The 22,136-nt window shown below is 36.6% G+C and overlaps 1 protein-coding gene across 1 annotated transcript; it reads left to right on the plus strand.

Annotated features, from left to right (window-relative positions):
• Positions 1 to 916: 916 nt before the first annotated feature.
• On the plus strand, positions 917 to 20,888 carry acvr2ba (activin A receptor type 2Ba). Its single transcript, XM_055058332.1, has 11 exons — positions 917 to 1,359; positions 5,908 to 6,115; positions 8,929 to 9,044; positions 11,095 to 11,246; positions 11,403 to 11,546; positions 11,673 to 11,816; positions 12,526 to 12,674; positions 14,008 to 14,122; positions 15,185 to 15,323; positions 15,531 to 15,661; positions 16,909 to 20,888. Exons 1-11 carry the CDS (start codon positions 1,308 to 1,310, stop codon positions 17,101 to 17,103), a joined length of 1,545 nt encoding a protein of 514 aa, XP_054914307.1. The 5' UTR covers positions 917 to 1,307; the 3' UTR covers positions 17,104 to 20,888.
• Positions 20,889 to 22,136: the final 1,248 nt, after the last annotated feature.

Below are 22,136 nucleotides of genomic sequence, written 5' to 3' on the forward strand. Positions count from 1 at the left end.
GATTGCTATAACTGACATGCTATGAATGCTGTGACTTTCTGACAGTGTCACACATTTGTCCTAACACTTTGTCCATTTTGCAGTGGTTATTTTATGGATTTTACACACAGCTTTGAAGAAAGCTAGCATTTCATTGTTTGTAGATCAGAATTGTTTTCACTTTGTTTTGTTTTACTAATATTAATACAACAATAATTAATGCAAATTATATATTATTATTGTTATGAAAAAGTTAGGGTAAAAGCTTTGACTTTATTTAGCTTTCCACTAGAAAGCTGAAGTTATACAGCAGCTAAAGCACTATTGTGACTTAAACAACATTATAACGCTTATTTTCCTCAGATGAAATCATTTGGCTTAGAATTGGGCACCACCTTTCTTCTAATTTTGATTGCTTTATTCACTAAAAAGTCTGACCAGTAAACATAATTCAAATTTTGCTTCACTTAAACATGTTCCAGCCCAACAGCTTAACCTTTGTTTTAATTAAGGGATGATGATGTAGGTATTTGCTAATTCTGAACAAAGTGGAAAAGCGTAAAAACTATCACAACCAACCGCGGTCTTCCTTCCACATTAATTAAAAAAAAAAAAGTAAATCATCCAGGTGTAAGACCTCAAAATTCTCACATTGAGAAAAGGAAGCTCAAATCCCCTATCGCTCGCCGATATAAATACACCGGAACACACATTCCTCTTCGGCGCTACTATTCAGCCTGAGTGTGTAAAGAAAACGTGATAATCATCGACAGGACGTCGGAATAAAGTCATAATTTGAAGAGAAGCTTTTTTTTTAAATCCGTGGTGTCGCGTTAAGGTCACTCTATGGCTGCCTGAGTTCCCCCCTTTGTGTTTACACATCCGGGTTTCCCTGTTTGCAGCCCATTCCCCATTTAGAAGCCATTTTGGACACAGATCAGTAACATGCATGTAAACCCCCGACCGACCTCCCCGTCGCAACGGTGCTACTATTCCAGCGAATAACCTCAGAAAACAGCGTCCTGACATCGATTCGGACGCCTCAACTGCTCCGTGGAGCCGTTTCCGATGCGAAATGCGGCACCTTTTCGCGGACTAACACCCCGGCAGTCAATTAATCGCTCCTTTTCTTTGCAACATTGTTGCAGCGTCGCGGCTATTGATACGCGTTGTGGTGGTGGTGGAGGAGGCGGCGGTGGTTAGGCTGCTGGAGGGACTGGAGAGGCCTGTGGTCGGTTTGATCCCGGACTGATGTTTTTGGCCAACCTGAGTTTTAATGTTCGCGAAAGAAAGAGGGCGAAATTTCTGTCCTGTATTTAAAGCGGAACATGTCTTTTTCATGGCTGACTTGCTCACTTCTTCTGGGAACTTTGTGCGCAGGTAAGCAGCTGTTGTTTCTCTGTTTTGTTGTTGTTAGTGAATATGCAAAGGTTTCCGTCGAAAAAGATCGCAGTTGTCTGAAACGTCGACCCCTCAGTTAAACTTTACTGGCGCTGCCATTCAGCCGGGATTTAAATCTCTCGGTCACAATCTGCTTTGACAGCTACTCTTAATTTTCTCTCTCGAAACGTATTTACCTAGAAGGTGCATCTTCATTCCGCCCAAAGCTTAAAATACACGTAACACGATAGTTCTGTGTTCAGAAGTTGAACAAATTTCCAAAATTAAAACTGTTGCTCGCCTTCCTCAACGGTGGCAGGAATAGAAGGCAGCAGCTGCATCAACATCCTGAAACCTTATACTCCATAAAAAAAGAACTTTGGTGGGTATTACATTTTACCCATGGAAATTTTGTCTGTTTTATTCAAGAATATGAATCGTGTCTTCTTAAATCCTATTCACTACGTTTAATAATAAATCCTACAATTGTTTTAACTATGGCTTAGCAGCCTCCCTTCTTTCCATTTTCTAGTCCTGCATTGACATTTATCCAATTCTACTTACATTTTGGATGTATAATAAATCATTGCAATTCAGTGCACTTGGCTTGTTGAAAATTATTTCATTTCCCAAAGAGCTAATTCTAAGTATTGTTCGAAACAAAACAAGTTTAATCAACCTCCTGTTGGCAGATATTTATTGTGAGCAGATTATATGAAGCTACTTTTTTATCAGCAGTTGAACATTCAAATACCAATTGTCCCCTTGGTGAGTGCAAATGGATGCAGAGACAATACCAAATTTCACCAGTGGGAGCCTTGATACTTTATTTTCTCTTGGTGAAGAAACAAACTCGTACTTTTTTTAATTGCATTTTTAAACATAGTTAATTACATTGTCTGGATTCCTTGTCTGAGTGCACAAACTGGGCAAATCTGATTTAGCAGCAGTGCTAATGCTAAAGTTAAACTTGCTACATGGCATCTTGGTAACAATAAAAGACAATGTGTGAGAAAAGAAATAATTTCTTGTGAAAGAGAAGGGAAATATATTTCAACTGATACAAGGATTATATGTTTTGGTCGAAATTAAATGTTCTAATTTTAGGGTAGTTTAATTTACTTTGATAGCTTTGTAATATTCTGATCCCTCATCACAAAACAATTGACTTACTCCTTTTAACTAAAACATCATCTTCTTCACTATGAAACATTTATTCATCATTGAAAACGCCGACACACAGTACTATATGTTAAAAAAAATCTGCTGACATTTTTTAATGTGAACCTCAATGCTTCATTTACCCAACGAGATAAAAACAATTTCCATAGTTTGATAATAAAAACAGACTTTTTGTGGACTAATTAGGCATATGCTCATATGTAAACCTATTGAAAATCAAATTTTTGAGCCTTTTAAAGCTCTCAACTCATACATATTTCCAGACAAAGAGTTCACCAAAAACTCTATTATTGTAATAGATTGAAAAACATAACTCACTCTCCAGATTTTAAGCCTTAATGTAAGATAAATTCTTCTTTTGTGTCTTTTTTTGCATGGAAATACAAATTATACAATCAAAATTATCTTCACCATCATTCAATTAAATTAGTTGGTTGTGTACTTTTTAAGTAATATGTTATATATTGACATAATTTCCATAGTGAAATCAGAATCCAATTTTTAATGGTTATACGAGTGTCGTTTTCCATCTCTTGTCTTCATTTCTGTTCTGACTATGGCCTGTGCACATGAAATCCTTTTGTCAGGATTTCATTTTATTTATTGTTCTTTGGTAAGTATGTGGTATTTGATCAACACAGACAGCAGCTGATTTAGGGGAGAATTATTTTCAACTTCAAAGTTACCATTACACACCATGTGAACCAAGCATGGATGATGTTTTTTTTCCCCTCCTGTTATTTAGTGAGTTTTCTCCTTCTGTTCTGGCCGCTCGCTTATCAAATATGCACCTCTTACCCCACATATGAATGCCCTACTCTGCCCCAGCTTAAGCTCAACAGATATATTTTTATGATCAATACATTTCTCCTCGTTTTTTTTTTTTTTTTTTTTCTACAACTGGTGTAGAAGCTGTTTTAGAGATTTAACTTTCTCTGCCCCTAATACCTCCATGGCTTATAGATCAGGGCATGAAGAGTAGGAAAGATATACAAAGTAAGCTGCTTCTCCCGAATTCATGTTTGTGGCATAAAAACCCAGTAAAGTGACAGAAAGGGAGGGAGGATTCGGGGGGAATGATCTTGTAGTAAAAGTCCTCTTGGATCACGTGACCACAGATATCAGAAATGCCATCTCGGCTCAGTGGAGCATTGAGCATCACTGCTGTAAAAAGAGTAAATGAATGCGTCTGCTTGGCTTTAATATCTTTTCTTCTGTCCCTCCTGTGTAATGAGCATGATGTTTGGTCATTTCATGCATCCCCTGTATGATAGAATAAAGTCTATTGTGTGCTGCTGGACAGCTAAATGTGTGAATGTGTATGTGTAAGTGAGTGTGTGTAATGGGTTGGTGGGGGTGAAGTTGGGGGATGGGAAGGCTCCTATAGGCAGGGATTTAAAGAGACAGGCTCTATTTTTTTCCCCCTCTGAACAAAGATTGAGCCTGAATGTTCAAGCTATATTCTGACTGATGTGCACAACATGTCATCCGCTTCTGTATGCTGTGTGTTGAGTGTGTGTCCAACATCAAAGTCTATAGGGACATTATCTACAGCTTTCTATTGTTGCATTAAAGATGTGCTGCTCTTATCACATTTTAGCTGATGTAACGAGAGTATTTATTTTAGAAACATGCCATTTAAAGAACACATTACCTGTCCTTACAAATGCCATTGCATTTTTACTAGGTACCTTGCAAAAGTATTAACACCTTTTGAATCTCTTCACATTGTAACCTGAACATTTAGTGTATTTTATTGTAATTTTATGTGATGCAGATGGTAGAGTTTAACTGAAGGTGAAGGGAAAATTTCATTTTCAAAATCTGTAGTGCATAAAAAGTATGAGTATGATATTCATTATTCATTTAGCCTCTTTGCTCTGTTACCTAAATAACATTTGAAAGTAATGAGGAAATAGAGTCCATTTTGGTATGAATAAAGCTGCTCTGTGACCATAAAGACCAGGCAACACAGCCGCCAGATCAGGGAGAAAATTTCTACTGTAGGATTGTTTAAGAAAGAAAACATGTCAGTCTTTGAATTAGAGCAACGTATTATATCAAATTATAATCCACATTGCAATATCACATTTGATTTCTGCAATATATTTGGCCAGTTTAATGGGCCTTTAAAGGCCATATATTGGATGTCTATCTTTAGTGGCTGAGGTTCGAAAGCTCATGCATAAAGTCATGTCAAAATTTTGGCTCAGAAACATTTCAAGTTATAAGGATTTCTAATCAATATTAATAATTATTACTTTCTTTGTTTTAAATATCTGAAACGCTGCTAAACGTTTGACGTGACATTTTCTGTTTATTTCACAATTTCTTGAGCTGCTGTTCTCCTTTTCTCCTCTCAGTCCACTTTGTTTTGCAAATTATTAAATAGTTATGATGCACGGTGACGAAACTTGAAGCTCCTGTTGCGCAAGTTATTTAGCAGGTTGTTGCTACGTAACCAAATTGAGAGCATTAGTTGATGCCACCTGCCTTGCTTTCTCTGCCTACATCCCCCAAAATGCTGTGCGATTCTGGATCAAAGTTCAGTGAAATTATTGAACATTCTGCCAGACGTATTTTCTAGTGATATTGATCAAATGTCTATCCCAATATATGTGTTGTTAGTGATTTATTGCCCAGCCCTAGTTCCTCAATATCACTATTGTTATTTTTTCTTCTTCTTTTTGGGACATTGGATTGCCAATGAACATTTCCCTGCTGTTCCGTGATAAACTAACGATATACTATTTATTTGTTGCCGTCCATCAAAACCGACAGGCTGGGAAAAGTAAAACTTTAACAGAGAACTGGCCAAGAATGCTAACCAAATGCGTACACCAAATAAAGTAAAACCTGATTCTAGTTGCTCAAGATGTCTCAATACAGATGCGTGCAACCTCTACAAATTTTGCAAAGTTTTTTAGCATTTTCTGCACACTAAATCATTATAACAAAGTTCACTGAGTGTGAAAACTTTAGGAAAGCATTAGAGTAGGAGTAGTTTTGGACTGTATGCTAGGTTTCTATACAACAGCAGGCAGATCATTGTTCTTTAGCTAATTAAATTTGATAATTTCTCTGCGCATTTAGCTTTTTTCTTCTCTCAATAGATCATTTAGTCAATGGGATTATGCTGAGCCAGTATTCAGCAACATTTTCTTAGCCCAGAGGAACTTCTTTTTTCCTTCATTTTTACTACAAAGAGCTCCCAAAACTGGCTATGTGCCAGAGAGATGATCGTCTCTACTCCACGATGTTTCGCTTGTAGCACAGAGCGAATCCTGAGCCATTTGTCTCTGCTTGCCCCTGCTGCGTTTCAGTTCATTGCGATGCATGCTGACCAAGGCTTTCTGTCCACATCAGGGTACAGTCTGGGAGAGGTGGAGACCCGAGAATGTGTGTACTACAACGATAACTGGCGAACAGAGCGGACCAACCAGAGTGGATTTGAGCGCTGCGAGGGGGAAAAGGACAAGCGGCTGCACTGCTACGCCTCCTGGCTCAACTCCTCAGGGACCATCAAGCTGGTGAAGAAAGGCTGCTGGCTGGATGACTTCAACTGCTATGACAGGTCAGGTCAACACATTTACATTTTTATTGTAGGGTGTCTGAGTTTCACCCAAATCAGCAGACAGCTGGGGCTGCAGTATTAGCAACTCCAGAATCCACATTTGGTCCCAGGGAAGTTGTCACAACTCTATTGTTCAAACGTTAAGAACAGACGTCGATAGTTTCATAACATGTACAACTGGGAAGTTTCTATCTCTTTAGGCTTTGGTGCCTTGACATACACTTGTGTTGCATTTCCAACATATTTAAAATGCAGCTTTATTTGTTTGCTTGTTTGTTTTTTTTTGTAAATTTGCGAAGATTTAAAAGCCCAAATCTTAAAAAGATAAATTCTGTCAGCTCAATATTAAAAACTCCGAGAACGTTAAAATCATTCTTGTTCAATTATGGCAGTCGTAAAAATTATAGAATATGTGAGTCACTTTTAAAAGCAGGCAGTATTTTTTTAGATGCTCTGTAAACAGCACATCTCTCTCCTATTTCTGCCTTTGAATTGTTTGACATTATGACCTTATAGAGAATGGCTTTGTTCTGTCAGCCAATCACTCCAGATCTTACTAAGTTGGAAGGACTATTGGCTACAAATTACATAAAAATCATTATTGTTCTGTTACATTAGCTTGATTTTAAGATTTTAGTCTTGCTGCATGTTGTTAATTACATTAAAATGACAAAGCCTTACTATAGTAACTCTTTCCAGCCCCATTGAAGTCCGGCCTTGGCATGCATGCATTTGTCACACTGTGACAGTTTTTTTACATCAGTAAAGTAACAGTTATTCCTATTGTTTAGAAGTTTGTACACTGACTATTGTAGGTTACCAAAGGATTCATCTCATTTTGATGCTATAGGTTGCTCAAAGCAGTGTTTCTTTAATAAGAGTAGAGTATGGCACTTCTTTAGCTTCTGTATCTCAGTTCTCTCGCTTTTAATCCTGGAAGTGTTTTTGAAACAACCAGGTTTGTCTGACTTGTAAGTATGGTCAAAGATATTCATGTTTCCACTCCAAATTCATATAAAATTTCAGTCACTTTGACACTTTCTTTTTTATTGAACAAACTTACGTAAAAAATACCCCGGATAGGCTGAACATCATTTGGGTTACTGAAACCTAGAGTTTAAAAAAAATCTTTCTATACCTTTATATATATTGCATAGTTCAACTAAAAACAATGTTTGTCATTCCAACGGGAATTTGCGCAACACAAATAATCATCTGCCCAAAACACTGTATGCTAAACCGTAAAACATGGTTTAATGAAATCTGCAGAAATTTAAAATATCGACTTCCTCGAGTCATTTGATGAATCGTTGCTGTCCTAGTTTGAACTTCCTCCCCCTTTCTCTGCTCTTTGGTCTTTTCTGCATCCATGAAGCCTCCTTTTCAACTCCTCTGGGATTTGGGGTTGTAGGTTTTGAGATGCTAATTAGCTCCTCCCAGTTGTAAAAAAAAACAATACATCGTAGCCATGGTTACACATCATAACAGCTGTCAGAAAATAAAAAAGGTCAAAAATCCAACAAGCTGCACATTCAAAAACCGAAAAAGAATTTTCCAAACATTTATAATGATAACTAACCTTTATATAACTGATAATTCTGTTATCTGAAGAACATTTTTTCTCCCTGGTTGGAAATTGCTTTTGGATATTTAAGGCAAATAAAGAACAGGAAGCATACAACAAAAAGAAGAAAAAAAAGAGATTGCCAGTAGAATTTATTTTTCTACTTTATTATACTCAAAGCTGTGGTTTCTTGGAAGAAAAAACCTCCTGGTTTTGAATTAAAACGAGAGTGGACAAAAATGGCGACTCTGGGAGAGAGTCGATGTATAATGAGACTCTACTATCACCTATGGAACAAGAGTAAATATGCTGTTACATCAGCGTTACAAGACAGCTTTGTTTGAAGTCTTTGATTGTACTTGTGTGAGATCAATAAGTTCAACTTGAGACAAAACACAAGAACAAGATGTGTGATTTATAGCAACTAGATTAGATTTTTTTTGTTATGACAAAAAATTAAATGAAAAGAAAAAAAAAGAAATCATTTGGGTTACTGAAACCCAGACTTCAAAAAAAGTATTTCTTTACTTTCATATATAGTGAAGGTATAGAAAGATAATAAATCAACAGAATAGTGCAGTCCAGGCTAGACTAACCTGTATATTGCAGCTGTTAGGTTTGGTCCCAGTGGTTAAAAAAAAGAAAAAAAAGAAAATGTCATAAATAGAATAAAAGTCATATTTATCTTAACCTGTGTTTTAAAAGAACTGAAATAGCCATTTAGTTTATGACACACAGCGACTTTCGGTTAGCCAGTCAGGTTATTCACAGTGTTGGAAAGTCTTACTTTTGTTACTTTTTTTTTTCTCTGTTACCTAAAGTGCTTCTGCAAAAATAAATTAAATGTGATCAAGGCTGCTTTAATGTCTTTCAAAACAGAATGTTCTGAAAGAAGACCTTATTTGTTGACTTTGTCAATATAAGAAAGAAAATCTTTTAAACATGAGTGTAAATAAACCATGTCAAAGTTCACAGCCTTCATTCCTGGAAAGATTTTAATAGGTTGTTGACATACTGACAGTGGCTGAATAGTACTTTACCCGACACTTTGGCAAGAGTTACTGAGATGGTTTGTGCCATTTACATTATTTGATAGTCCACCAAAAGCATCCAAAGTCACAGTTTGCGAACGAGAAGTCAGGTTTGTGTTCCTTTTGTTAGCGATGAGAGGATATTATACAGCAAAAGACTAACTAGTATCAGTTAGCTTAAAATGTATTTATTTTTGGTCTTCCATCATATGTTTTAGGGAAGAGTGTGTCTCTATGGAGGAAAATCCTCAGGTGTTCTTCTGCTGCTGCGAAGGAAACTACTGCAATGAGCGATTCACTCACCTTCCTGACTTGATTGGCAGCAGAAGCCGAGGTGAGTGATGATGAAGCCAACCTACGCGCATTGAACACTGTTGATTATAACACACCATCACTATTATTATGCACTTTAGCAGCTGCTAAAAGGGGCAGCGGTTACAACATTCACTTCTTTGCCAGTGTTGTCAGATTTTTATGATGATTTTCTGTTTTTTATGTTGGTAAAACTCTTGATTGGGATGTTATGATCTTTAGCATAGTGACATTTCACCTTTTCGATTGCTTTGTTTCTATTTCTTAAGTTTGTCTTGTAGATTAAAAATTTATATGAAACATCTGTGCAGTTATAATAGGCATATTTAAGATGTTGGTGTATATTTTAGTTTTTGTACTTAATCTTTAATTAAACAGAAGCTACTTGAATCTGTCACAGATGCATGTAAGAATAGGCTGCTTCCCTATACTGAGTCATTGTGCGTCATTTCAATAAAATCAGTATGTATGCTTGAAAACTCAGTAGCTTTGAAGTGCCGTAAAATCCCACGCTGCATTTAATCAGTATAATATGTCCGTCATTAGTTTTGTAATTGTGCTTCATTTGAGTCCCTCATATTTGATGTTTTCAAAGCTGCAGTTTATGATTTTCTTGACGGTGACAGCTTCTATGTTTAGGAGAGTAGTAGGGCAGCAGCTATGTATGGCCAACTGTTGAGTAATAACTTACCTGTTTTCTCTTCAAAGAAAAAATAAACAAGCATTTTCTTCAGAAAGAAAATGTTTTCTAGTTTAATTATTTCAATAACTGATTAATTACAATTTATCCAATTAATTTTTTCAGCCCTAAATGGTAGTTTCCAATGGTCAATAAAATTTTTCTCAGCATGTAGGAGTGGACAATGCAGATTCAGTGTTTAACCAGGTCACACCTTGTCCTTGCTGACATGTTTATACGGAAACTTTTGCTTCAGTTCTAAGTTTATGCTTGCATGTTTACTCTTAATTTGACTTGTTTGATAATTTGGCTCATAGTATATTTTATCGCAGTTCCATTCTGCCCTGCAAAAAAGAAAAAAAAAAGTTTATGTTTTCCAATTTACTTTCTTTTAAGCGTCATAACATTTGATGACTAGTATTTCAGCTCCTTTCCTGCTTATTTCTTCACCAGATGCAACAGGAGCATATAGTCTTCTCTTCTGTTGTTAAAATCACTATAAAAGTTTAAAAATAATATATTTTAGAAACGCCTCATCAGTGGAAAACAGAGGATTAAAAAAGAAAAACTTGGCTGTTGCATTTGAAACAGTACATCATCAAGTATCTAGTCTTTTTTTTATTTAAATTGTTGCTTTAGGTATGGTGAGCTTGCATTCTCTGCAGTGTAACTGATGCATTTAATTTATAAAACTAATAAAATAAAAGGTTCTTACTGTTTCACAAGAAGTTTTATTGAATTTGTGCATCCACAAGCTGTATTTGGTTAAGGCTTCAAATGGAACAGCCTAATTCAATAATAAAGAAAAAATATAATCCTGGATTTAGTCTGAGATAATTAAAAAATACCTGTCGGAAATCTACAATGATGATGCACTAGATTGTTAGCTAGATTGAAAATCTTTAAGTGGTGATCAGCAGGTAAAGCACCGAGTTTATACTGAAAGCATCAACTTTAAAAAACAGATAATTTTAGCCTGCAAACTCATCAACAAACAGAATTTAAAGAATCTAAATGTCATGGACGTGATTTAAATTAAAAAATACTTTCTCTATATAGGAAACTGCACCAAATGTTCTGCTTTCATGGTCAACATCTGCTGCACTCCTATATTAATTTATTAAATTAGTTTGTGAGCATTATGTTCTAAGAAGTCTGTCAGTCTCGACTACCTCCGTTTATTATCTCCAAGATGTGGAAGCTCATGTTTTGGTGACAAAAATAAAATATTTACGATTTATTAAATGTCAGTTGATAAGTAATTTTTTTTTATCAATAACATCTCCTCCTTTTTGAAAACCAGTTCTCGTTTTCTTTGAGGGAGGTTTGAAAAGCTGTATGAAGCTGCAGGTCATGTAGCCGACTCTGAAATTGCTCTGCTTGCCGTTTGCAGTGAAAATTCGGCCTCCACCCCGCGTGCCGTCAATGCTCAACGTGTTGGTGTACTCTCTGCTGCCGCTGTGCGTCCTGTCCTTGGCCCTGGTTCTGGCGCTGTGGATGTACCGCCACCACAAGCCTCCTTACGGCCACGTAGATCTGAGCGAGGTGAGAAGGGCCACTCTCTACTCTGACTTCTTTATAGACATGATTGAAAATGTCTAAAATATTGACATTGGTATAAGACTAGTTCTTAATATTTTGCCCGTTAAATGTGTTTTTATGGGTTTAGTTGACTCGAAACCTATCTGCCTTTTTGATCAGGATCCTGGACCAGTCCCTCCATCTCCTTTGGTGGGTCTGAAACCACTGCAGCTGCTGGAAATCAAAGCCAGGGGGCGCTTTGGTTGTGTTTGGAAAGCTCAGCTAATGAGCGAATATGTTGCCGTAAAAATCTTCCCAGTTCAGGTACAATTGAATACCAAAATGCTGAAATTTTCTTACAAAGTTTTAATTTTCCACCTGAGGTGACAGAAGGATTTATTTGAATTATTTGAACCAAAAATCTCTGAACACAAATTCTTGTTTCTGCAGGATAAGCAGTCGTGGCAGAATGAGCGGGACATCTTCTTGACTCCAGGGATGCGACATGAAAACATTTTGCGTTACATCGCCGCAGAAAAACACGGAACCAACCTGGAGACGGAGCTGTGGCTTATTACAGAGTTTCATGAGAGGGTGAGAATTCAGTTATTTACCTCTTTACAGAATATAAGCAGTCTTCTACAGGACAAAAACTTACTGGGTAGTTTTATTTCTAACCTCATAAAAACAAACTAAACTTTCTAGGGAAGATTTTTATACTTAAAAAAAGTTATATATATATAAAACACAAATAAAATAAGTAAAACAATTTAAACACTGCAAGGTTATGTTCTGTTAGAGGAAGACTGCTTGTCTGGCAGTTGTCTAGTAAAAAGTCATCAATATTCCTAACAACAAGCCAAAACCTTTCACTGGTAAAGATGCTGATTGTGTTAACATGTAAAGAAAACAAACACTCCATACATATAGATTGTATGGAGTGTTTCAGTTGGCTGACATTTCTGTGTAAAAAATCCAATACTTTCTAAATTTATGTGATCTAATTAACAAAGAAATTAACTTTTGAATTTTCAGGAACTTTAATCCATAATCAGCAAAACTAACAAAACTCATTTTGTAATATATTCATGTTCAGGGTTCACATTTTTTGAGTTGAGTTCTGAAATAAATTAACTTTAAGGTGAAATCCTAAATCTTGAACATTTGATAGTTTTTGAACAGTCTTTCTTTGTGGCTCAATTTTTGACAGCTTTGCAGCAGCAATCTGTTAGAAACAGATGAAAAACCCCCTGTATGTGTTCATACCTGACCTGTTGACCTTTGGTCTGTTTTGTGTGAGCAGGGCTCATTGACAGACCACCTGAAGGGCAACACTGTGACCTGGATTGAGCTGTGTCACATAGCAGAGACCATGGCCCGTGGCTTGGCCTACCTCCATGAAGACATTCCCAGCTACAAGGGGGAGGGGCCCAAACCTACTATTGCACATAGGTAAGAAAAGAAAGAAATAAACTGACAAGCACTATTTCAGTTTAATGTATTACATGCATTCATTCCTGATGTGCTCTCATAAAAAGCCCTGTTCTTTTAACTTTTAATCTTCCACAAATGCTAAGTTTTAAGGACCTGCTGTTTTAAAAATTTTATAAGTTTGTACATGAAAATGGAGCGCTACAAAATGTTCTTATGGTTGTGTGCATTATAGGTTTAGGTCACACCTCAAAGTCCTTGATACAAGGAGCTATTCAAAGTCTATCTATCCTTTTCGATCATAGATTTTGTGCACTTCTCAATTCAGCTTTTATAATTCATGCTGAATGGTGTGTCGTGTGCACCTCAGCCTCTCTTTGCTACCTGGAATCAGCCTTTGTAATTCAATTGGTTGTTAGGCTAGAACATGAATAATATGCTGAACTGAAGTCAAGCAAAAAAATAAAAAATAAAAAATGAAATGGAGCACAATAGGCAGGTATGATAACCTTGTCCAAAAACATAATTTCAAAAAATAACTTGATTGACAAAAAGTTAAAGTAATAAGTAGAACATGAGCATTTATTCAATAGAAAAGTGACAATTACTGAGAATGCTGCTAAAGTTACAGCATTATTACAACTATAATAATTCTGCTGTAAAACAGACATGTAGACATCTGCTGAATTGATTTGCTCTTGCTCTGCAAGTTAGGTTGATTCAAGCATAAGGAACGAAGCACATTTTTCTGTTTTTTCTACTTTATTGGCAAGAAAACCTTTTTTAAAATCACTTACCGAAATGTGATTTCTATTTAACTTGCATCGGTGTAGTTTTAGTTTTTCATTGTCGCATCTGTCTCACTAAACTGAGAAAGTTAATGAGAAAGTGGGAACTATGTCAGAGAAAATGCATCGTCTTTGGAGAATCTTTAGCCTGATCATACTTGAGCCATGCTCATCATCTTCTTTTTAATTTTGTATTTATTAGCAATGTTATTTGACATGGCATGCGTCTGAAAGCATAACACGACTTTTTTCGACTGCGTTTGAGAAAAATATTTTCTCGATTTCATTCAAATACAATGGTTACATTTCTCTTGCCATCTCTCTTGGGCACAAAATGATTTGTTTTCGCTTTCTTTTCTCTGTTTGATGTATTTTGGGATTCATCCCCTTTAAATCTTTGATGGTTCCTGTTTGATTTATTTCAGATCAGATCTTTCCCTTCCCAGGTTGTGCTTGAATGATTTGTTTCTCCCTGAAAGCATCTGCATTAAATTATGTGACTGCTGTGACCAAACACCTCCATTAAAAAAGGCATTTTAATGGCTTCTGTGAAATAAATCCTCCAGGGACTTCAAGAGTAAGAATGTGCTACTGCGAGATGATTTAACTGCAGTCATCGGGGACTTTGGGCTTGCTGTGCGATTCGAACCAGGAAAGCCTCCTGGAGATACTCATGGCCAGGTAGGATGAACTTTATATTGGGTTTCTTATTATTGTCGCCACTATACGTGTTATACAATTTATTCATACCCCTCAAAACACAAACTTCAGTGTATTTGTTTTGGAACCTCTTGTGATAGACCACTACAAAATGGTGTGTTGCTTTCACACGTTCATTTGTAGGACCACGTTTTGCTGTAATTGTAGATTTAAGTCTTTTGGCAATACCTCTCTAGATCTCTTAAAAAACAGTTTTGGTCAGTCTTTGTGAAACATAACATCTCTACAGAATGCAGAATCACTCCTGCTTTTCAAGAATGTTCCTGTTCTATGAAGGTCAGACTTGTGGAGTATGAAACTATTAGTTGTCATGTCAGCAGATCGTTCCACCTGAGGTGCGGCTCTCTTCGGCTTCTCCAGAGTAACGTCTTAGCTGTTACTCTGATAAATGTTAACCCCCGAGTTTCAGTGTATGACCAAGTCTTTGTATTTGCAGTTCTCCCAAACATTTTCTGTTGTGATGTACAAAGCTACAAATATTTCATTCATTTACCCATTCTGTTCATTATACATAGGGCTGCTGAGTGGAATTTATGTTTGATTTTATTTGAGGAAATTAAAGAAAATGCTGGAACATTTTTTTTTATCCTTCAGATGTTTGTTTGTAATAAATGTGGAAAACACAGGGTCGTCTTAATTAATTACCATTGGAAATTTTATTTATTCCAACAACTCAATTCATTATGTATTAATTACACAGATTGATGTTTCAAAGCACTTTTTCTGCTACTTATAATTTTGTTCTGACAGCTAATGAAAACACATTTAATTTCTTAGAAGATTGGAAAGTTACATCAAACTAAACATTTTCATAAAGAAATGTGTGCTTCTTGCTGTTTTCAAAAGACACTTTTAATCTGACAAATGAGTCTGATGGGAACATATATTCTAATTTGAGATACCTGGAAGCACTACTTGGTGTTGCAACAGGTCAGTTTCCAGAAGAAACTGCTCTCATTCAGACTATTTGAAATGTTTGTCTTTGTGAATTTGAAGATTTTTGGAGTCCATTCTTCTTTTCAGGTCGGTACGAGGCGTTACATGGCTCCGGAGGTGCTGGAGGGAGCCATTAACTTTCAGCGAGACTCCTTCCTGAGGATTGACATGTACGCAATGGGATTGGTGCTTTGGGAGCTGGTGTCCCGCTGCTCAGAGACAGACGGTAAGTCAAACAGTGCAGGAATGTTACTTCACCAATGGGTGAAAGGTCATCTTGCTTTCGGTGGTATTGGCAAACAAGGGGTTTGTTTTTATTTTGTCTGTGGAGCTGTCCAATCAGGGCCAAAGACTCAACGTTAGATATATTTATTCTCTGTTCTCATGGTTATTTCTTATGTTTCCATTTTATTGGCCTGTTTTTTCTCCTCAGGTACAGTTGGCGAGTACATGCTGCCATTTGAGGATGAAATAGGTCAGCATCCTTCCCTGGAGGACCTCCAGGATGTGGTCGTGCACAAAAAGATGCGTCCAGCCATCAAGGACTGCTGGCTCAAACATCCGGTGAGTAATCATGGAAGAATTTGCAACACCAGGATGTGCTGCATCCACATTTCCAGTTAATCAAAATTTCACACTTCTCTAAACTCGTTATGTTTTTGTAAGGAATGGACTATTAAACTGATGAATGTACTACAGGTGTAGCAAAATTTCTCAATACTTAAATGTCACAATGCCTTGTCAAAGTGAATGTCGTCATGCTAACTGGAGTTGCTGCCTGCACGATTGTAATTATTGAAGTTTGAGCATCATGACTCCTGTTAGTCTCATATTTTGGGTTTGAATAAATTATAAGCATTTACCTGCAATAGATGGGGGCTGAACCAATGGCTAGTTTGTAAGACGCAATAGTATGGTGTGGTGAATGTGAGCTAATATGAGCCTTGGACAGTGAGGTAAGTGCTCTCTGCTGGACACTCGGTTTAAGATGCTTATTTTGAGGCATAAAAGGAAGTTGCTGTGTTGACGGAGTCTAACAACAGATCACAAGGAAGTTGAATATTTTGAAATTATAGAGTGAAATGTTTCAAGGCTTTTCTTTACTTGTAATGTTAATGATTATGGCTCACACACAGTGGAAACTCCAAATTCTGTCTCTTAAAGTCATAATATTCATATGAATATAATTGCTGAAGAAGGAGGAATAATGTGGTAGTTAAGATGGTTGAGTGGAAGAAAAAAGTTGGGTAAAAAAAAGATCAGACAGGGATAACCACAGCCTTGACAGGAATGTTGAGCAAAGTCTATCTCAGTTTGTTGGAGCTTCACAAGGATTGTTGCATTCTGGATTGATGCAGTAATTTGTGTAAAAAGAATTTACAACTATTCAAATAAACAGTTTTCAGAAACTTGACATTTTTGTTTAAGATCTTTTCATTGATCTTCTGTACGCTTTATGAGACACAGAAGGATTTTTGTTATATCACTGATTACAACAAATAATCACCGAGATTCACTTTCTGAAATAAGTGACAAAAAATGTAAACATTTTTATATTGCTTTTCTGGATGTGCCTGTAGGTAATAATAAAATCTTTTCGCTGTTAAGACGTTTATGTGGTCGGACTTTGGTTATTAAATCAATAGTGTTTAAACACTGGAAAAATACTGCAACTGGCTGTTATCCACTAATGGCGCAAAAGTTAACATTTGTTGCATAACATCCAACCAGGCCTGAGGTAAAGGACCTGTAGTTGCTTTTGTTTTTACCAAAGATGCCACTGAAACCTCCTGCTCCGTCTTCGATTGCAGGGCTTGAGTCAGATGTGCGAGACCATCGAGGAATGCTGGGACCACGACGCTGAGGCACGACTGTCAGCCGGCTGCGTGGAGGAGCGCATCAGCCAGATCGCCAGGACGATAGGCAGCACTACCTCAGACAGCCCCGCCTCCATTGTGACATCGCTCATCAATGAGGACCTACCTCCCAAAGAGTCCAGTACCTAAACGGGTGACACCTTGCCTAACCTGAGCTCCTGACTTTTCTTTTCTTTTTTTGGTTGTTGTTTTTAATTTTCAAACCCAAACTCAGCGGATTTTCGTTAATATTTAACAACTCAGTCCCACCTCCTGTCCCTGTCACCCTAGCAACTTATATGCAGCTGCTATTTTATCTCAATACTGGTATTTTGTTTCTGTTTAATGTTCCATTGTGTTTATTAAGGCATCCATCTGCTTTAGTTGAAATAGTAATAAGCTATGCGATGGGCACATCCTACACCCACCTCTGTGTCAAACCTTAAATGTCGTCAGCACCGCATGTACTTCTTTCACGTTTTAGTCTTTTTCTTTCATTTTTGTTTTTTCCTCGTGAGTTGCTGTCTTTGTCGGAGTTCCCGTCTGCGGCCAAATTCTGGAAAAACCTTTGCTCCAAACCTCAGATGACACGCTCCACACCTCGGAGGAAACATTGAGACTGTTAAACAAAAATATATTCATCTTCCTCAGGGGTCGAAGCTTCTCAATTTATACATTTGGAGAGTGCTCCCTTCTTTCTGACCTGTGAATTCTTCAGAATTAGATGGAGAGAGAGAGAGAAAAAAGAACGGAGCACAGCTTTTTTCTTTTTAAAGGGAGGGAGCAAAATCCGAACTGAGCAGTCATATTGGACGTTTTGGACTTTCTGAAGAAATCGGGCAGATGTCTTGTCCTTGGAACTACCTCTCAGGTATCCAGCAGGCTTCTTTGGAAAATTTCTATAAGTTGAGAGCCAAGCTATCCAGCTAGCTAACATGGACATATTCCGGGATTATTATTATTATTTTTTAATTGCTAAAATTCAGAGTTACTCCTTTGCCAGTGCCAGGGGCATTGACGGATGCTGTCTGGAGTTGCAATGTTACACATTCTTAATTTTATCTGTATGCATTTGTGTGCGAGCGCGAGAGAATCTGAATGATTTTAGACAGAGTGTATGTTTTTAAAATAAGGACGATGAACAGGTAATTGAGGGTTTATCCTTGTGATTGTCATGCATTTTTATTATTTTTTAAGTCATCTGTGTTTGGTTACTAGACTCAGTCGGACACGGGTCCACAGATACCTCAGTCACCGTATGTCATGCAAGGAGAGCTCAAATTAGTTGCCTTTGTCTCAAATGCAATGCCATAGTTGTACCATAATATGAATACCATACATTGAATGTCCGTTATGCTGCTGTGACTATTCCAGGATACTCAAGGATTTGTAGATTTACATGTATTGTTTGTTAATGTAACACTAACTATCCATGATATTATGTGAGGCTAATAACCTGTTTTTTGTGGGTTTTTCTTTTTTAGTTTTGTGTTTTTCCTTTTGACTGGGTAAGCCTTCAGCTGCTTACTCTTCCAGACTGACCTCAGATATTCTGACAAGTACCTCAGGCTTTTTCTACATGTAAATCGAGTTGTGTTAATGTATTTTATTGTGTTTTAGTAGTTGAGAGGATTTATTGCAGGTGGGTGGCCTCTGTCTTTATTTGGATTTTATTTTTTCCATTTTTGATAGAACCTGACCACTTTTCACAATGTATATGCCCTACAAATGTAAAAAAGAAGAGAGGCATATTCCTGTAAATATGCTTATATACACAGACGCCTAATACTTAAATATTATTTTTTTGTTTTACATTTTATATACAGGGGCATCTTGATAAATTTGAGTATCTTTGAAAATTCATTTAATTCACATAGTGAGGCTCAGATATTAAAACTCACAAAAAGAAATATTTTATATTTATATTTTAATGTTGATTGTACATTGCAGCCAATGAAAACACAAATTGTAACGTCTCAGAAATTTTGACTACTATATGAGTAAAAAAAAATATTTTAATAGGCAGTACAATTATTCCCTCAATAATTGGTCAGGTCAGGCACTATGTCAATCAGTGCTTTGTTTTCCTTCCACTGAACTTTCCATTATTTTGCTTCCACACAGGACTCTGAACAGTCAGCTACTTTTGCAATGACCTTTTGTGGCTTGCCCTCCTAGTGGAGGAGTTTCAATGACAGTGTGCTAAACAAATGCCAAGTCAGCAGTCTGCTCCATTATTGTGTTGGCATCAACATGGCCACAACATTTCTGTATTAAAATTAAAAATCCTAAAGGTCACTAACAAAAATGTCTGGTCACAGTGCTTTATCCCAGCATTTTAAAGGAAGGCTGAATGGAAGGGGACAAAAAAGTTTTTTTGGCCTTAAAAATACTTTTATTGATTTTATACAATGTTTTAACTTTCTGAGAAGCTAGCTTTTGGGTTTTCATCAGCTGTAAGCTATAAAAATCAGAGTTAACAGAAATGAGCAACTAAATTAGATGACTTTGCCTAACGAACCTATATGACTTTCCGAATTGAATTACAAAAATACTTTTTGATTATATTCCAATTTTGTAAGATGCACTTGTAAAGAATCAGGGCATTTGCAGTTCTGTTTTTCAGTTAAAGAAAGAGATTTATTTACATTATTGCTACCAATCCATTTAAGTGATCTAGCCCTGTGGTTTTTGCTAATTTTAAGAGAAGTGTTACTGATATCAGTGGTTTATGATATTGACTCATCTTACTTAGAAGTTGTGAGGATGGCACTGGCATTTAAAAATTAGCGTGTATATCACCAACAAAAAGAAAATTGAACAAATATTTTTATGGTTTGGTGTGGCGGCTTCTGTGATTGGCCACTTGTTTGAACAGTATTGCCTCAATAGTAACCTGCTGATGTGATGTTCTGACCTGTTTGTAGTGATAGTTTAGCCACGTTGCACAACACACAGGCTCATCTGTTGTGCTTTGATTAGTGGTGTGGAAAGGTAGTGATTATTTTTCTTTCTTTAAAACAGTGGTCTGTAGCTCTCGCTGATGTGCAGTTTTGGTTAAAAAGGAATTCTGGGGAAAATAATCAAGTCGACACTGAACAATGTTTTTGAGTGTTTTTTTTGTTTTTTGTTTTTTTGAAAACCATCATTGTGTTTGTAGCCACATGACTGACTGATGCAGCACCGTCGGGATTCACGCTGACAGTTTCCATGTGCATGGTCCAAGGGTCCAGCAATATTTACTATACAGCAATAGTTAATAAACTCAGCTGTGACTTAACAGTTATCTTCTGCAGATCAACACAGAACAACTCCTCACACCTGGATCAACCTCTGATGGGCGTCTGTTGATGGGCAGGAAAAAGAAAACGAACCCAGGCGTTTAAAACTTTAGTGCAGAAGCTGAACGTGGCCCAGGTGCTTTTTTTTTCGAATCGTGCCAGGCAAACGGCGTGTCGTGTGGTTAAAATCTGCCATGACCGCTTGTTACCTCCAAATGCTGTCTTACACCCAGCTCTTCTGAACCGAAAAAAACCATGTTACCTCATGCAGTATCTTTAGTAACACTAACACGGAGTCAGTCTCATCTTCAACAAAAAATATATTAAAAAATTCAAGTATTGTGTATATATTGCTAAATGTAAAGGGTTTCTTCCTTTTCATGTGTGGATCCTGTGAAAGAAAAATCATAGTTTTTATTTTTTGGTTCATTTGCAGTCAGCATATTTTTTTCTTATAGTGTGAACGAATGTTGGAACTATGTGACCTTCCCTGTTTATGTGAATTGTGTGTGTGTGTGGGCGCATGTGTGTGGTTGGTTTCTTTAAATCGGTATGAATGAAAACTATCTGTGCATTGAAATGCTTAGAACTATAAACTAGATGAGAATACATTCATCTTTTTGTATATGAAAATAAAGATAAATCCTGATAATACTGTTTAGTTGGATTTATTTTTTTAATTTGTTTCATGATTGACTGAAGGTACCGCTACATTGCTGATACAGTTGAGTAAAACTAAGGTCAGTGGGTGCTCATGTACACTAGATGGCAGCAGGGGTGTCAGCATTGTTGGTTCTTATTTTTTAACTGGGACAATATTTGGAATGGATTTAGTTTTTTTATGTATGTCTTATTTTCTTAAGTAATCCTTTATATTACATACATTTTTATTACATGTTGCCTGCACATTTTTAATTAAAGTATCACCAGACATATTTTTCTCCAAATAAAAGAGGTATGGATGTTCATGTGACCTTTTATTTGGAGGAGGAGCAGTCCTTTTTATAAAGGAGAGTTGCATGCTACACCTTGCCTCCGACTTGTAAGTTATAGATCACTTTTCTCCATGTTTACATTTTGAGTAACTAACTAAATATATTTTTATGTTTGTGAGTATGCAAAAGAAGCATTGTAGATCATTTCAAGACAATTTTTTTGAATATAAAAATAATTATAAAGCCAATAATCAAGTTCCACAAATGTGATGTACACTCTTTTTCACACCAAGAAGCTATTCCTTCCTGATGTTTTATGTTCAATAGGAAAAAAAAGACTGATGGCAACATCCTTAGTGAGACATACACATGTACAAACACACAAATGCTCGTTTCAGTAATTTGCAGTCTTTAATGAACGTTGGTTGTTAATTTTATATTTGGTGAGTTGGAACCATGTCTGATTTATTTTTGTAAAAAAAAAATGTTTTTCTTATGAATTTAGTTTTTGTTTGATTTGTATTTCACTTCTCACAATCACTGTAGAAAACTTTTCTGTTCTGGATCCCTGGTAGCACAACAACATCAAACCCAAATCTGGTTCCGGGAGGTGTCACGGTCCGATTTGATGATTGATATGTAATTAGGGACCACCAATCTCCCAAAGAATGCAGAAAAAATATTCTCCCACCCCCCAAAAATAAAAAAGTAATGCCATAGCGGGTTAATATATAAGTGCACTCCGTTTAGTTATCATTAGACATTGTTGCGATTCAAATGAACCATAAATTTGGATTCGCAAATAAATAACACATAATTTTAATCAGTTAATAAGAAAAAAGTGAGTTTCTTCCTTTGACTTTAAAATCTCCGTGGCCAGCTGAATGCACCAGAGAAGAGAGAATTTAACCAATGAGAAGGCAAGTCATCCGTCACGTGACAACTAGACTAGTAAACTACGATTGAC

Source organism: Poeciliopsis prolifica, unplaced genomic scaffold (assembly GCF_027474105.1).
Source record: "Poeciliopsis prolifica strain line A6 unplaced genomic scaffold, Auburn_PproV2 SCAFFOLD050, whole genome shotgun sequence".
In the NCBI taxonomy this organism is placed as follows: domain Eukaryota; kingdom Metazoa; phylum Chordata; class Actinopteri; order Cyprinodontiformes; family Poeciliidae; genus Poeciliopsis; species Poeciliopsis prolifica.